The sequence below is a fragment of the Eutrigla gurnardus genome (assembly GCF_963514095.1).
Source record: "Eutrigla gurnardus genome assembly, chromosome: 2".
Classification (NCBI taxonomy): Eukaryota; Metazoa; Chordata; class Actinopteri; order Perciformes; family Triglidae; genus Eutrigla; species Eutrigla gurnardus.
The window spans coordinates 8,625,081-8,641,572 of NC_139916.1; the positions used below are offsets into that span (position 1 = coordinate 8,625,081).

The following is a 16,492-nucleotide window of genomic DNA, read 5'->3' on the forward strand; positions in this document are numbered from 1 at the left end:
CTTTTAGTCCCTGAACTGTTTAGATTGTCAGCAACCAAGATATATTTCCCTTAAAGCCATAATGTGCATCGTGTGTATTCGACCAAGCTCTGCAGTCAGAGAGAGATTAGAGGGTATAGGAGAGTGTGTGGGAGCTATTGCAGTGGTCCTCAATCTGTAATGGATTCTACAACTACTCCGCTTGGAATTGCAGTAACAAACTTGTATAAAGTATACATTTCTTATTAAATTTTTTTTTAAAAACAGCCTCTCAAATGATTTTTTCCCCTAAATGTGTATAGTTTCATGTACTGTAGCAACAATGCAGCAGGAGCCTGGTGCCTGCTGCATCTAATTGGATGTGGTTGATAGTGCAACCTCTTCACTGGTTGCACTTCTATACTTGCAGAGCCATTATGCATTTATGATGCATAATGGCTATAGCCATTCATGAACTGTTAGTATCATGTGCAGGGCTGGTATAGGCTACACTATACGGGGCTAATAGGTCAACCGTACCCAGGGTCTGTGGGCCGCAAACACACACACACACACACACACACACACACACACACACACACACACACACACACACACACACACACACACACATACACACATGATGACAGCAAGCCATACAGAATACCTTCCAAGGATAATTACCATGATCATATTTCGAAAGGTAACATATGTTCTGTGGGGCCACCACGCACCACACAACATAAACATAAAAACACCTGGGATCACTAATGCAGATACCAACAGATACCATTACTCAGTTTCCAATTAGTGAATGTTCCAGTGAGAGATAATACACTTCGTCATAACAATAAATAATTATATAATGAAAGAAGACAAGCATCCTGCTTGTTAGCAGTAGTGCAAGAATATGGCAAACTTGTTAAAATTAATTCACCAATTTATGGTGACAAACAATGATATGGAAGCACCTCATTTATCACCACAGTCTCATTGTGTGTGTGTGCCATTATTTTGGCGCCCAATTCATGAGAATACATTGAGATTGAGATCTTTCATGATTATTATTTTACCCCCTGGACATATCAAGAAGGAGGAACTATATGTTATCGCATAATAATGTCAGTGTGGAAGTCTTACATTGAAATATGCGCTGGTGTACATTTCTTATAAGAATGTTCAATGTTTTAAATGAGCTACATCATGTCATAACTTGTGTGTAAAATGTCCGTTCCCCTCAATGTCAGACATAGTGTTGCATATACTGTACAGTGGCACTGGTGAAAGGTTCTGCAAATCAAATTTCCCTTAACAGGAAGCATGTGCGTTACCACAATCATTACAAGTTTGATTACTTTCATTTTAGTTTTATTCCAAGTCTGCAGGCTCTGATCCTCGAAGTGTTTAACACACTGATGAAATTTCATGTTTGTGTATCTAATCAGGATGTTTGTGAGAAATGGAACACAGAATTATTGTTTTATGGCTGTTATGATGATTTTTATTGCCAGTTCAAATTCAGTTTAATTTCTACCTCGCATCCCCTATCTGAGTCAGTGCTCATCAGTGTTTCAATTCTATTCTATTTTGATACGCTCTGTATTCACTCTTTATTCAGCTAAATGATGTAGTTTACCACCAGCTGACCTAGAACTGCTTCTATTGGATGAGAAGACCAGGGAACACAATCTTCTGTGACTATCAGCCTATAATGTAACAGGTCCCCTCTGATGTCACACAGGTGACACGGCATGAATGCTGATCAATGTCCTCTACATCAGGGGAGGTGGGTGATTCCAACACTGTTAAAAATATTCAACACACAGAGGAAGCCATTTGACAGGTCTCCTTGTTATATGCTCACTTTACTGCAGCAAAGGATGAAGCAACAGAAAATCCTACCATAATGCAATATGTAAGTAAAGTAAAGGTTAGACTGTTCAAAAGTAGATGTCTGTATACATATTTTAATAGCCTGGAGAGGATATTATGACACAGCTTAGGTGGCTAAGTTATAAAATGTATTGTGAAGTGATTCATATAAAGTGGTATGTCAAAACTAACCTGCAAAAAAATGTTGACTGTATTTTCCAAATATTTCACAGAAAATGAATAAATATTCATTATTATTAGAGTGTTTTTTGCTTTCTCATTCAACTCATTCCATATTTGCAGACGCCATAGCACATCCCACGTGGCCAAAACCTCCCGTATTGCCCCTGAGACCTGCTCCTTAATAAGCCTGCAGCTGATTGGCTGACAGGATGGGAGAATGACATGGGAGGGTGGGGGCACCATGTACAGAGTAGGGAGAGTGAGGGGGGGGGGGCAAAAGTGTCCAGAGAACATGCATACTAAATAGGTCTAAGACTAGCTGGCTGAGAGGGATCTTCATTAGTCCCTTCAAACAGGACTCCCTCCCTGTCTGGTGTTCTGATGCTCTGGTTACGCATTTCCCCAAGTGCTTTACAAGGTTCCTTTGCTTTTACCAATGATTGTTTTATCAAATAAAGCAAGTGGACCAAGTAATGATCCATATTCAAACAAACCAGTACATAAAATGAAAATCTACCATCAATCATGATCAGTTCAACATACAGTACATGGAACACATTCTGCAAGATGTTATCCTTCATACGATACACCAGTGCACACACATAATCACATACACACCCAAGCACACACACAGACAGGCATTGGCACTCACCTTCTGTGGGTGAGGTTTTCAGTCGTTTGCACAGTCCCTCTGTGCCCATGTAGTCCTCCTGGAGCTTGACCACCGCCTCTGTGCCACGCAGCTCCATCAACGAGCGCAGCTCCATGACCGAGCAGCCGAAGCCTGCCGCATGGTTCTCCTCGTTTCTTTGGTTCTTGGCATAAAAATCGCTGTTCGACATGTCCCCCATGATGTCAGCTAGTCAAGTCAGTTAGATTAGTGTTTGTTATTGCTTATTGATCAATCAAAAGGCTTGCAGAACAGAGAGGTGAGCTCAATCTCATCCAAAAAAAAAAAATCCCAAATTGGTATCAAGCAGGCAACAACAACCAAAGAAGGGGGAAAATGATTGCCACTTGTAGGCAAAGTAGGCAGATAGAGATTTTAAAAAAAGGACGGGGTCTTAGAGGATCAATCGATGAGCAGCTTCTCTGTTTCAGGAGAGACTGTCAGATATCGGCAGATCAAAACCCATCAAAGACAAGAAACAGAAGAAGAGGAGAAAGAGCAGCAGAGAACAAGAAGAGGAGGGGATGACGAAACACAAGTGGGGAGCATCCAGGTGAGCGTTGGACAGCCCCAGTGGTCAGGTCCTGAGAAGGGCAATGATGGTGTTTCCAAGTCCAGTAGGTCTCAGGCTCACCACGGCTGCAGTCCAGACCCGCTCCATGTGTGGCTTCCCATTGCTGCTATTCTGCTGTTGCCTCTGCTGCCTCTCTGTCTCTACATGGTGGTCTTCCCCATCACTGCTACAGAGAGAGAGAGAGAGAGAGAGAGACAGAGAGAGAGGGAGGGAGGGAGGGAGGGAGGGAGAGAGAGAGACGAATTCAAGAGATGAATTCAAGGAGGAGAGGAGGTGAGCGAGGAGGAGGGAGAAAGACAGAAAGAGAGCACAAGGAATGAGCTTTGCGTTCTCAGGGCAGTGGCGAATGCAGCGGGAGATGGTGCACGGCTAAAGGACAGCCTCTCCTGGCTGCTGCAGTAACTGTGGCTCTGCTGTCTCAATCTACTACTGCTGCTGCTGCTGCTAACCTCATTCTGAGGACACACCGACTGCCAGAGAGGGGGAGAGAGAGAGAGAGAGAGAGAGAGAAAGAGAAAAAGACAGAGAGAAAGGGAGAGAGAGAGACAGAGAGAATGGATATGAAAGAGAGGGAGGGCGGAGAGAAGAGGATGCTCCTTTCTGGTGCAGAGCGGAGAGGAGTTGTGTGCGGGCGGGAGGCTGGGGCTGCTCTGACGACAAAGCAGAGAGGAAGCACGTAACGCTGCGCTGTCAGAGGGAGGATGGGCTGAGCTGTGGAGCTGCTGCTGCTGCTGCTGCTATCTCACCTCCAGTTCTCTCTCATTCTAAAGTAAGTGACCTCCCCTATGCAGTCACTCTATCTCGGCCATCCCTTCCTCTCAGCCTGTTGTCGTGTAATGCCTTGCATTAATGATTTTACTCCAAGTCTGCCGTCCTCTCACCTACACTCAGCTCAGACAAGAGACTGCGATGCAAAGGTGTTACACTGCAATTTACTGGATTAAAATCCTTCAAAGTCTATGACCAGATTACAGCAATTGCAAGTAAATTACCATTATGGCACAAATTTCTTGCTGGCGTATGTATTTTTTCTTGCCAAATGCCATGAGATGTCCAAAACAGTTGGTTAGTCCATCTTTTAATATTTACACCCTACCCCTACAGAACTCATCAGCCATGTCAGCTGCAGAACACATCCAAACAGTTTGATGTAAATCAACAATAAAACCGGATCAGTTGAATTAGAATCAATTAAAAAACTGTCATCATGCTGCGCACACACCAAATATGGAAAAGGCCTGCTTTCCCAATTGAATCCTGCTTCACCAACTAATTGAATCTACAACACATAATATTTTATATATCAATTATGAGGTAAATAGAAAGTGAAACCAGCCAAGAACAAGCAGCTTTTTATTGTGAATCCCTTTTGTCACGTTACTTGTGACTGCCGCTGCGACTGTCTAGATGTTTAAACTACAGCAAAGATAATGGACCATCCCAGTCTTCTCTTTTTTAAATAGTTTCACCTTGTTGCTATGCAGTAAAAATGCCATGGAATGACAAGGTAACATGAACAAAATACATTATTTATGTCTCTCATTCATTCCCAGAACCTAGAAACAACATTGATACTGAAACAGTCAGAACACTGAGATGCAGAGTTTGTCTGACCATTTGTTATCTGTTTGGTAGCAATGGGAATCAACAGAAAGTTCACTTATTCAGATACAACTCAGAAAGTCTGAGGTAGTGAGCACGCTCAGATTCTTGGCACACATGCTGCTTAATTCATCCAGAATGACACAATCAGAGTGTCAGTTGCAAAGTATCAATGAGGACTAGTACCAGACATAATAGTGCATTCTGGATCAGCGGGGTACCGTCCTTGTCACAGCAGGGTGGCAAGTGATCCTGCCAATATGTGAATACACATCTGTAACTCCACAGGAAACAGTCCCGTCTATTAATGACCTCCAGTCCTTGCTGAAGTGACAGCACTGGCAATGTCACCTGGACAGGTGTGACCTAATAAACCTGCTAACAGTTCTTTAAAGCATTTCCAACAAAGGCAAATGCTCTGTTATTCCCTGCCTACTGTTAAAGCATTACATAAAAGACGTTACATATCCTAGCTTAGTTTCTCCATCCATTAAACAAAAGGGGACAGGACACAGCAGGAATGCATCTTCCTTACTTATTTTTCTTCTCTCAAACCTTTTAAATCAAATATTATCAGGGAAAACAGCAACATCAGCAAGCCACACTATGTAATTCCTACTATAGTTTGATTCAAGCTGACCACCTTTTCTGCATGTCATCCTTCCATACTTCCTGATATTTTTCTGCTATAAAAGAAAGAAATTCAAATGCAGGTTTTCATGACCAGTTGAACGCAGAATGTCAGAGCAGCTCGCTCCCAATATCTGCTCATTCCAAACCATGTAAGGCAGTGTCTTTCCAGCTTCACACGATCATGCCGGTGATGTAAGTGACTGGTCGCACCGATGGTGGTGTTATATTCTGCTGGCGTTCAGCTGCCTATCTTTATATTACGATGACATGTGCAGGAGTGATAGATTGAGATGTGGGAGGGAGAGAAATGAGAAGAAACAACAGAAGAAGGGGGGGGGGGAGGGGAGAATGTAGATAGCAAATGATGATAGTTGAAAGATGGAGGAAGGTGGAGACAATAGAAAAAGAGTAATACAGAATTATGGAATAAAGAGTGGGGAGCGTAGAAAGAGCAAGGGGAAAGGTGAGATAGAGGTGAAGTGCACTGCTGAAGCCTGAGCTGAGTAACTTCGTAGCAAACAGCGTCCTCCTTTATATATTATATAAACACACAGACACACTCACATGCATATACAGTATGTACACATGTAATTGATTTCCTCTTTTCTTAGAAAAGCAGGGAAGCTGAAAGTAGAGCTATTGTTGGAGTTTCATACAGATAAAACCATGATGAAGGCACCGTGTCAAAATGGTTCCTCCTCAATGTTAAATAATTTTAACACCAAAGGGTGAGCATCTTTCTTTTCCTCAAATGTTAGGAACATGGAGGGCTGCATGATTTTGTTCACATCTTGCAAAAAACTTCTGTCTCGAATATTTCCATTATTTATTTTTACCTGTCTGTCTGTATACTCCCTCTTCCATCTCTATGCTGTCATCCTGCTTACTCCTCTATCTGTAGCTGCCTGAAAGACTTCCCCGCTGTGCTATTTTACGTCTACCTCCCTGCCTACTTGCCAGTCTGTCTGCATAATTGTTGGCATGCTCCACATGGCTTGACAGTGAGTAATGAGGAACATACGATCAAAAACTCAAGGAGAAAGTGTAGATTTTGCAATAATGAACAGCTTTATACCTAAAGTGAGAGAACATTTAATTGGACTTTATGAACTTGAACACCATATGGGGACCACATTAAAACATGAAGCTCCACCGCCAGATGCTCAGACCATCTGACCACCATACTGTACAGTGTTTGGTGTATGACGAAACTACTGCAAACACAGGGGGATCTACTACAGCTGAGATACAAAAAAGAGGCTATTAACATAAAGCCAAAGCAATACCAAACAGTCTTTACAGCCAATAACTTGAAGCATATGTTATACAATCTTTTCTAATGTGGTTTTTATGGTATCTTTTTTTTTTTTGTCTTTTTTTCTGCTTAAGTTAGAAAAGAAAGAAGACGTGCCTTACCAGTGAGCAACCCTGCAGTATTTATTATTTTACAGTGTTGATGCTGGAATGATACATTTATACGGGAACCTTAAGCTGAATGCCTTAAATCCAAATATTCAATATTGATAAGACAGTATGGCGGTAAGTTGAGTGGACATGCTTTTGTTTCTACAAATTATTGACTGAGTCGTCTGCAGGGTCTCTCTGTTCTGCTCTGTGATTATAAAAGGACAAGTGTTAATGACGAAACGCTGCGCTACAATAATTGCTTCTTTTTCTTTGATGAGAAGTTTCTGGTCTGACAAGCAGTGGGTAGTTTGCTGTCCTCCACAGTGAAGCCATGTGCATTCTCCGTGTGTCTGTCTCAAAATGTCCTTGAGCACAGTGAGGCAGAGCTGTGGTGGAAGCTGTGCCCACTGCACCACCACCAGCAGCAGCATACAGCTCCCCCTGCCTGTGACAAAGAATAGTGCAGGAGACTTTATTGCTCACTGAGCTGCTCTGCACACCTGCACAAAATATCACATTATATGACGACAGATTTATAAATGATAATAGTAATAAATGATAATAATTTATAAACAGATTTTTGAACTGATTCAAAAACAGTGATAAGATTATTTTTTAACAAGGTATTCATGTTGAGGGAAAAACATGCCTTAAAATTCAGTGATGTTTGTGAAGTCAAATAAACTCAGTTAAGTAAAAGAGGAAGCTTTACTGTTTACCACGCACATAACCTGCACTACACTGCCAGTTGCTGCAGTGAACCATTTGTGGAATTGCATTTGTCTAAAGCTACTAAAACAGTGGGAAATGAAATCAAACAAAAAATAGGCTAAGCAGCCGAAGCAGTTACACAATGCTTTGGGAATCCCCAAATACATGCATACACACATTGGACAGCAGCTGCATTGCCGTACTGCAGCTGCAGTATCCAAGCGCACACATGCAAGCCCAGAAAGAAAGAAAGTTAACTGACGTTGTCTCTGAGGTGGATCATTACATAACAACCACATAGAGAGCCTCCTTTCAGCCACCATCAGTGCTCTTTAATTGGGTTGAAAGCAGCTGTCATGCTAACTACGCACAGCAGACAGTCTGACGAAGAAAAAGGTTATTTTGGAAACCAATGCAGCAGCTCCAACAGGACTGCAGCTCCAACACACATCAGGAGGAGGAGAAGATGAAGCGGAGAGCAAAAGAGAGAGGGATGAATCATAGAGAAAAGGAAAGAGAAGCGTATGAACATAGGTACATGGATGTATGTGTGTGCATGTGCTTAGCCCAGGTCAGCTTAGAGCTGGTGAGGGGGTTTAAAAGAAAAGCAGTTGGCCAGGCAACCCCGACAGACACAGGGGTTGCTTCGTGTCACTGCTGAGTGAGATTGAGAAGCAAGAAATTGAGAACAGGTGATGATGTGCAATAGCTGTGAGATGACTGGGTTACAGAAAGAGCCACTGTGCCGTATAAGCCTATGGTCCAAATAGAGAAGCCCTAATGGACCCGCTTTTTCACATCTATGAAAAAAACTCTTCTACAGAGGACAAGCGGTGTCTCAAAAATAAGTCAAGGTGTGCCACTGTGGGTGACCCCTTCTTTCTGAGACTCTCCTCTTCAGTTCCACCCGCCCCCTTTGCTTTTCTGCTTTGCCGTGTACACATGTCACATTTGCTCCCGCCTTCGTACAATTTCTTCATGAACATTTATTCAGTCTTTCAACAGCTGTGATGTCTTTCCCCTGTCCTTGTTGCTGTTGCAAGGAGTTCTGCTGTATTCATGGCTACCTGAATACCTTGCCTGTTCCTGGTGAGCAAAATGCATTATACAACGTAAGCAACTCAGTCGAGCTGTGGGTGGGAGATATGGAGATGTAGAGTGTAATCCTGCCTGGAGCAGCTCTGTGGATGCACATTACCAACTAAAACCAAATAAATAGTGTCATCTTATAGCCAAGCACACTGCGAAGTAACGAACAAATGTAGCATGAAAATCATTACTGAAAAACTAGCTAACCCAAATGAGATTTGAACATAAAGATCTTATAATAAGTATTGATGTATTGCTTGATAGTGAATGCTCTGGTGCTTTTACATGCTGTGGTTTTGATTCTATATCACATTTACAGTAAATGGGGAGTTTTTCTATCTGCTGATGAATTATCCAATCAAACAACTCTTGGCCCAATTCCCCTGGAGCATAGCCTCTGTCAATCACCTTCCACGGAAACTCAGGGGATGTGAACCCCTGGGGAAATTATAAAATATGGGGGAGTGGAATGAAGTTAAACATTTTTTTCTCGTTAAGAGATACTCGTGTATATGGTGATTGAAAGGCTTGAGTGATAAACAGCGAGGGAGGAAAATAAGTTCATATCAGAAAACACAGGCTCAATCTTACCTATATTTTCAGACAGGCAATAACATTGAGCTCATGTGCTTTCAGATGGGGGGAAGGTGGGACATCTACCCACTGTAATTAGACTGTAACTAGGCAAACACACACCAAACGGCACACTTCATTAAACAGAGCCAATAACATGACAGGTACAAGGAAATAATAATCCTTTCTCCTTTAGCAAAAAAAAAAAAAAAAAGAGGAAAAAAACATCTGTATTAATGTGGAGAATCTGCAGTTACAGTATGTTATTTTTTGAAACATTATTAAACAGCCTTTGTGAAAATTCCCAGAAAACGAAATCATGAATGCCTGGTAGACTCAAACAAAACATATGAAAAATGCAGTGCTGTGTACATTTTCACTTGTTCCCTTTGTCATGATACCAACTAGGGATGCAACAGTTCTCAATATAATATTGAACCGTACGATACAGCATGCACAGTTCAATACGCAATTGTGAATTGAGGTATTTTCGGTTTTGCAATAAAATTTCGCGGAATTTCACGTTTTCCATCCTTGTATTTCTCTCTGAATTGGCTATGTTGGAGCTTTAGAGGAGCACTTCAAATCAGCATGTGTTCACATGCTGCGATGGGGAAACGCCTCCCTATCAAGTTAATATCCAATGTCCTGGAAGCAGGACGGCTGAGCAGGTAACACCGTCAGTTAAAAACAATCGTCTCTCGTTGTAACAAGCCGATTCTACCGGTGCAGAAAACACAAGAAAAGAACAAGTGCAGTGAGGATGTTTATTGCTAAAGATTTGAAGCCCTTTTCCATAGTTGCGGGCTTCCGTCACCTAATCAAAACACTCGATCTGCGCTACACTTTTCAGCACTAATGTAATTACCGACTTCTATAAAACAACAGAGAGGCATCGACGTGGAACTGGCTAAAGCACAGAGCCGAGCACTGACCACGGAAAGGTGGACCTCTCGGCAACAGAGTGTTATCTCACTGTGACCGTCAGCGATGTGTCAGTGTGGAGATGAAGAGTGCATACTCCAAACCCGTCCTCTGTATTAAAGTCATATATAGGCTACGGAAGTACAGATATTTTTATTTAAAGCGCGGATTTTATGTTTTAAAAATGTACATATTTCAAATAGGTACACCAGTCGCCAAGGCTAAGCACTTGAAAGTGTTACATTTTTTTACATATTTATTTATTTTCTTATACAATACACTTGAATGCGTCTGAATGTAAAAACAATCTTAGCTTCTAAGCAAAACAAAGAAAAAATGTTTGAATATATAAATAGCAATTTTTTTCTCCTTGTGCACCGAAACAGAACCGAAACCGTAACCCAAGAACCAAGGTACGTATTGAACCGTGGGTTAACTGTATTGTTGCATCCCTAATACCAGCCGTCACGCCTTTTGTGCTCGATGCTCTCACCCAGCTTCTGTATCATAACCTTACCCATTTGAACACAGCGGACCTAGAATGAGTCTGTTTTAATCTGTTTCACCACCAGACTCACTGCCTTCACAGAATAATGCATAAACAAGCGGATGACACATGTGCTTGTGGGGATTTTACTAATCCACACAGAGTGTGACACATGGTGCAGTCCACATGTAATATGGCTCACAGAGGAACACTAATGGCACTCAGAGTGACACTTGCTTCAAAAGGTTTCTGACCACAAAAAGGTCCTGCAAAACATACTGAGTCATCATCTCTTTCGAGGTTGAATGCTTGTGTCTAATGAAGCAGAAACTGTGAATTTAACTGCTGGAATTCTGGTTTGAGGCAATATGGAGGTGTCCTTGAGTGAGTTGCTCCCCGGGTGATTCACAGCAGCCCACTCCTCCTAAAGATGCTTAGGATGTATGACAATTTTAAGTTTAGGGGTTAAATCCTTATCATAAGGGTAATTATATACCTAAAGCCATGAATACTATATGCAGACGAAAGGAGAGAACTTCAGCAAGGCTCTGACCTTCCATCACAGAAAATTACATTTGCACAGTCATGCATTAGACTACACACACTTTTTATACAAAATGCGTGTTTTCAGACCACATTAAAAATGACTGATGTCAATGGGCTGAGGATCATTCATTGTAAAGACGATAATTTTTGTCAGATGGGGAGCATTAATTAGACAAAAAGGTATAACAACATTGCTCATTACAGTAAGTGCAATTATCAACACAGTTGTTAAAACCTCAATGAGTTTGACCGTTTTCTTCCATTTGTTTCCCCCTGTGGGCCAGGATACTGACCTAAGATTACTCATCTGTTCCTAGATGTGTAAGCTTTTGTTCATGGAACAACGCTGTTGCTTTTCAGCATGACAAGCTGCTTAATCTGTGTCTGGAAAACACCAGGAGATCAAAAAGCTTATCGCTTCTTAATGAAGTCCTTCCTGTGCAACTAAATTGGCATGCATGGTCATGTGAGGTAACCACAAAGCATACCATTGTAATTTCGAGTGAATGTAATGCTTTTTGGTATCTCCGATGCATTCCGTTGCTTTGTCATTTCAAGAAATAACAAAGAATACTATTGAATGGGATCGCTTATCTATTGCAAACATAAAACAATTATTGCACTTCTACCTTGAGGCTAAACACTTCAAAAGGTAGAGACCATCCAAATAAAAGTGACCAAAAAGACAGGATGACACACACATTTTTTTGGCATTGACAAATAGTTTCAGCTTTCAAACATGAACTGCCACTGTGCACACACTTGAGGATAAATTTGACGTAGAGAGCACACACGTGATGACAAGGTGACGACGGGGATTACACACTACTTGAGTTCCAAACTCTTCATCCTCTCCTAAATCTCACAAAAAGATAAAATGATACAACATATAAAGAAATAAACATGGAGGTGCAAAATCTTCCCCTTTCTCAAACTAAACAATCCTTGACTGTTGGTTTCCTTCTGGATTTGATATCTTTGGTATCAATACATCAAGAAGTCTCCAAATTTTGTTGGCCTCAGATGAACTGTAGAGGAATTGAGTAAAGTCCTAAAACCTAAATATTATAAGTTAATTTGTTCCAACTGTCTGTCATTGTTGTCAATGCAGGCAGTGGGTAATAATAACCAAAACATGATTAAAATTGGCCCGTCTGTCTTTCGCTGCTTTCTTCCTGTATGCCTGCCTGCATCTTTGCTGGTCTACAGGCGGACATTTGGAGTATGTTAGGATCTATACTGGGTGGGGATGACGTGCATGTGAGGAATTGGTAACTGCAAACAGTCTATCTGAAGGTGCCACCGTGCATGCAGAACTAACCTCTACAACAATAGCTAGCAAAACATCTGGCCCTGATAATGTATTTGCGCTATTTTTTGTTGTTGTTGCAAAAACAACCATTGGTTCAGGCACATGAAAAAAGGGTCTGATACTGGTGTTTCACAAAAAAAATAGGCCAACAGGCATACAGGCCTAGAAAGATAAACTAGAAATAGAAAGAGCTCTGTTAATAATGTTAAGAATGTTATTCTAGCTTTGAATTCTGCTGTCTACTGGGAGATAAGAAGGAACTGAAATGGTGTAATGTTGGCTGCAGTATGTGCGCAGTAGAGCACGTCTCCCTAACTGTTAAAAGAACAAAAGAGAGGGCTTACAAAAGATTTACCGGTAGCCGGTTTTAGTCCACTAGAACACAGTTATCCCATTTTTATCCTGAATTAGCTCCAGCAGGAAACCTTTTCTTTTTTCAGATATTTCAACACAGAACTGTGAGACAGCAAACCTTACTTGATTTTTGGGCTGATTGTGTATACAGGCTAAAAATTATATTTTAGCCATCCATACATTCATACGTTTATATTCATGTATCCACTAAGCAAGATCACACACCTAATGCCGTCCGATACACATGCGTATGCCTTATGCACATTCCTCATAGGATAAACACACACACACACACACACACACACACACACGCACACACACACACTAACTTCCTGCTGCAAGGTCACTGGAAGACAGAAAGAAAAAAAGACTGCTGTGGCCCTCTCCTTGCTCCAGATGAGGCAGTAGAAATCATGAGGGAGTTATTGGTCTAATTAAATTCAACACATGCAGGCTAAGTGTGCTAGCAGGGGGAGTAAAGACTGAAGGATGATGAGAGGAGAGAACAAAATTGATTGAATGAGTACCTATAGTCCTTTGAATCTAACCTTGGTGCAGATAACATGGAGATAGGAAACTGTAAATAGTCTTAAAAGGTACAATGACAATAGGATTAAAAACTTTGCTGTATCCTGGACTATTCTGTGTGTAAAACTGTATAAATACATAGTGAACAGGTAAAAGAACAACATCCAGTTGAAGGTATGAAAATGGCAGACAGTGCAAAATTATAGCAAGGCTGAACATCAAGTGGATCTGGAGTCAATCTAGGGTTGGCTTTCACCAGCTGTCAAGCACTGTGACCCTCGTAGAGCTGGCCCTCTTAATGTGTTTACAATTGTGAAATCCTACATATCATGACTTTAGGTTGAATGATATTGTTTTGTTGTTTGTCGATGACATCTGAAGTGCAAAAATCTCTACTAAACTGGAAATATGTGTTTCTAATGCCTTTTATATTTTAAGTCCTGAGATGGGCACAGCATACCACACCTGCTTTATAATGGCAGCACAACTGTGGCTATAAAAGGTCATGTGTCATACATGATCAAAGTCTGAGCTGGTGATGACATGATACAGGGTAATATCACCACTTTTAGTGGATTTACCGCTTCACTATATCTCCCTGCTCCTTTATCAATAAGACTTAAACAACATACTAGCAGAACCTAATGCAAATTACACTGCAACTGCAATGTTACGTGTAAAAAGACATATTATACTGTAGATTGCCAATTAATAACTAATGGCAGATGTAACTCCTATCTCTCCTCTCTCGCCCCCTCCTCCTTAAGCCCTGCCCCTCCTCCTTAAGCCCTGCCCCTCCCGTGCTCTTCTCTACCCGCGGCCAATCGCAACAGGTGACACTGACAAAAATAAAGGCACAGTCTTATGTTTCCAGTTTACCTTGCTGTTACAAACATTTACAGTACTTTTTATTTATGATTAAATTTGTTTGTGAGATTAATTTGTCTTAATCTCTGAGTTAACCATTTGTACTCTTAATTAAACCAAATTACTTTTAGTTTAGCTATTTTACAGATTTATTAATGCACTTATTTAGGAACTAATTTATTTGAATTCCTGCTTTCTACACCCAGGCAACATATTAGTATTTATTGTATCTCATTTTACAAGTTTTTTCAGGAATGGCCTACAAGAGCCATTTTTTCTTTCAATTTGATTAAAAAATAAATAAAAAACTTCCACAATAATGACAGCCAAGTGGTGTTGTTGTTTTTTCTTGAACAACTGATTTGTTCACATAGGCCTAGACTACTTGGTAATGTCATTTATTTCTATTGTGTTAATAAAGAAAATGTGTATTTAAATTTTTCCTTGGTCTTTTCAGGTTGTTTAGAGAAAGAAATGTGAGGTTAAAATCGAAAATTGTCCATTAGTTTGAAAAAAATGTTTGCCCCTTATAGCTTTATCCCGCTCAACTAAAGAGCCCAGTAAGGTTAATCACCCATGGCTTGACGTCCCATCATACTGATGTGAACAAGGCAGAAGCCGAATTTTGAACAGTAAATGCATTTACCATCACACATTATATAGTTTAAATGTGGTGCAACTCAAACATTTGGACCCTAACAGCGTATGAGGCAACTCCGAACTCCAACAATTTTACCACAGAAAACTTCACATCAGCAGGCAAGGCATACCAAGAATATAATGACTGACAGATCAGGAATAGAGATAGATAAAAGCTATAAAAGCTATTAATCACTATCTTGCTGAGTTACACACCCACGCACACCCACGCACAAACACTTAATTCTGTCAGATTCTAACATAATGGGCGAATGGAACTTGAAGTAATTTCATCTGGATCAAATTTATTAGAAGAACACAGATGCTTTACACTGGGTGCTGTAAGTGGGTACGACACTTAAGCTTAAATCCCTGCCTTGCCGTATCTATATTTGCCTTGCCTTATTTAGTTTTCTGTCATTTCAAATTTCAATTCACTTCATTTTCAATGAAGAATTGAATTTAAACTTTCCTCACACAGCATGACAGCCTCCTCCCTGTCAGTAACTACCTACACTCTTTCACCCTCCTCTCCTTTTCTCTCATCTCCTCTGTTTTCTATATACACTGGTCGACAGATTTACAAAATCAATGAGTCAAAATTCAATTTTTTTATTACCAAGAAGACAATAATAAATACATTAATAGATACTATACCTGTCATTGGCTCCGGTCTCCTATTAAAGATTTGATGAACGACAATGTCAATTCTGCATGTGTTTGTCACTGGGCTACACAGAGGTGATGATGACACAGCAAAATCTAATGCACTGCGGCGCTCACAGATTCTCTCTTGACAATATGAGGTATGCCAGAGCAGAGCAAGGTATGGATTTTCACTGGAGGCTGTTTCTTGTTCTTTTCAATGAGTGTTAAATCACACTTGAAGTATCATAACTAATTTCAGGAGCTACAAGAAATACTAAAAAAGGGGACCTCGTTATTGCCAAACTGCAATTGTAGGACATATTTTTAGATCTGTATTATCTACCCTTAAGTTAAAACAGTAGATTGCTGTGCTACTGCTATCCCATCATCAAATGTGCAGTTCAAATGTCTAAAACTGTGGTTAAAATCATGAAGTTTAAGAGGACAATGAGACGGCCGGTGCATAATTTTTTCCTGCATTGTCAGTCATTGTGCACATTTGTCTCTGCTTATTTCCATTAACGTCTCATCCCCTGTATGTGTGGCCAATGGAACATAAAGAGACAGAGTGAGAGAAAGAGTAATGGAGAAAGGGACAGAAAAGGACTGACACTCTGTTTCTGAGCTGTCTGGCTGTCTTGGTGCAGTGGAGCTGATGCTTGAGGTCACACAGTCATTCCAGCCCCAACAGAAGCACAATCAATTTCCTATGACAGCCTGTCTAACAGTGTGGCTGACTGACTAAATGACTGAATAAATGCATGAATGACTGAAAGACTTGGTGGCTAAAGGCAAAAGACTGACTGCTTGTTTGACTGACTGCCTAGCTGTACTGATGTTTCTCTGATTGGTTTTCTTTTGCAGGGGGCACACACTGACTAACTGGCTGTCTACTGATCTGACTGATAGGGTAGC

General features: G+C 40.8%; 2 protein-coding genes across 12 annotated transcripts in view; one reads left to right on the plus strand and one right to left on the minus strand.

The window, feature by feature from the left end:
* atp2b2 (ATPase plasma membrane Ca2+ transporting 2) overlaps nucleotides 1–3,423 on the minus strand; it is a 58,797-nt gene extending 55,374 nt beyond the window's left edge. For all 11 annotated transcript variants that reach the window (XM_084035400.1, XM_084035395.1, XM_084035399.1 and 8 more), the window contains exon 1: nucleotides 2,666–3,423. In XM_084035400.1, the coding sequence (XP_083891526.1) occupies nucleotides 2,666–2,864 (199 nt within the window). In that variant the 5' untranslated portion in view covers nucleotides 2,865–3,423. The remainder of the gene's footprint in view (nucleotides 1–2,665) is intronic.
* The window catches only part of vgll4b (vestigial-like family member 4b), a 325,618-nt gene that overhangs the window by 279,396 nt on the left and 29,730 nt on the right, over nucleotides 1–16,492 (plus strand). The gene's annotated exons all lie outside the window — the stretch shown is intronic.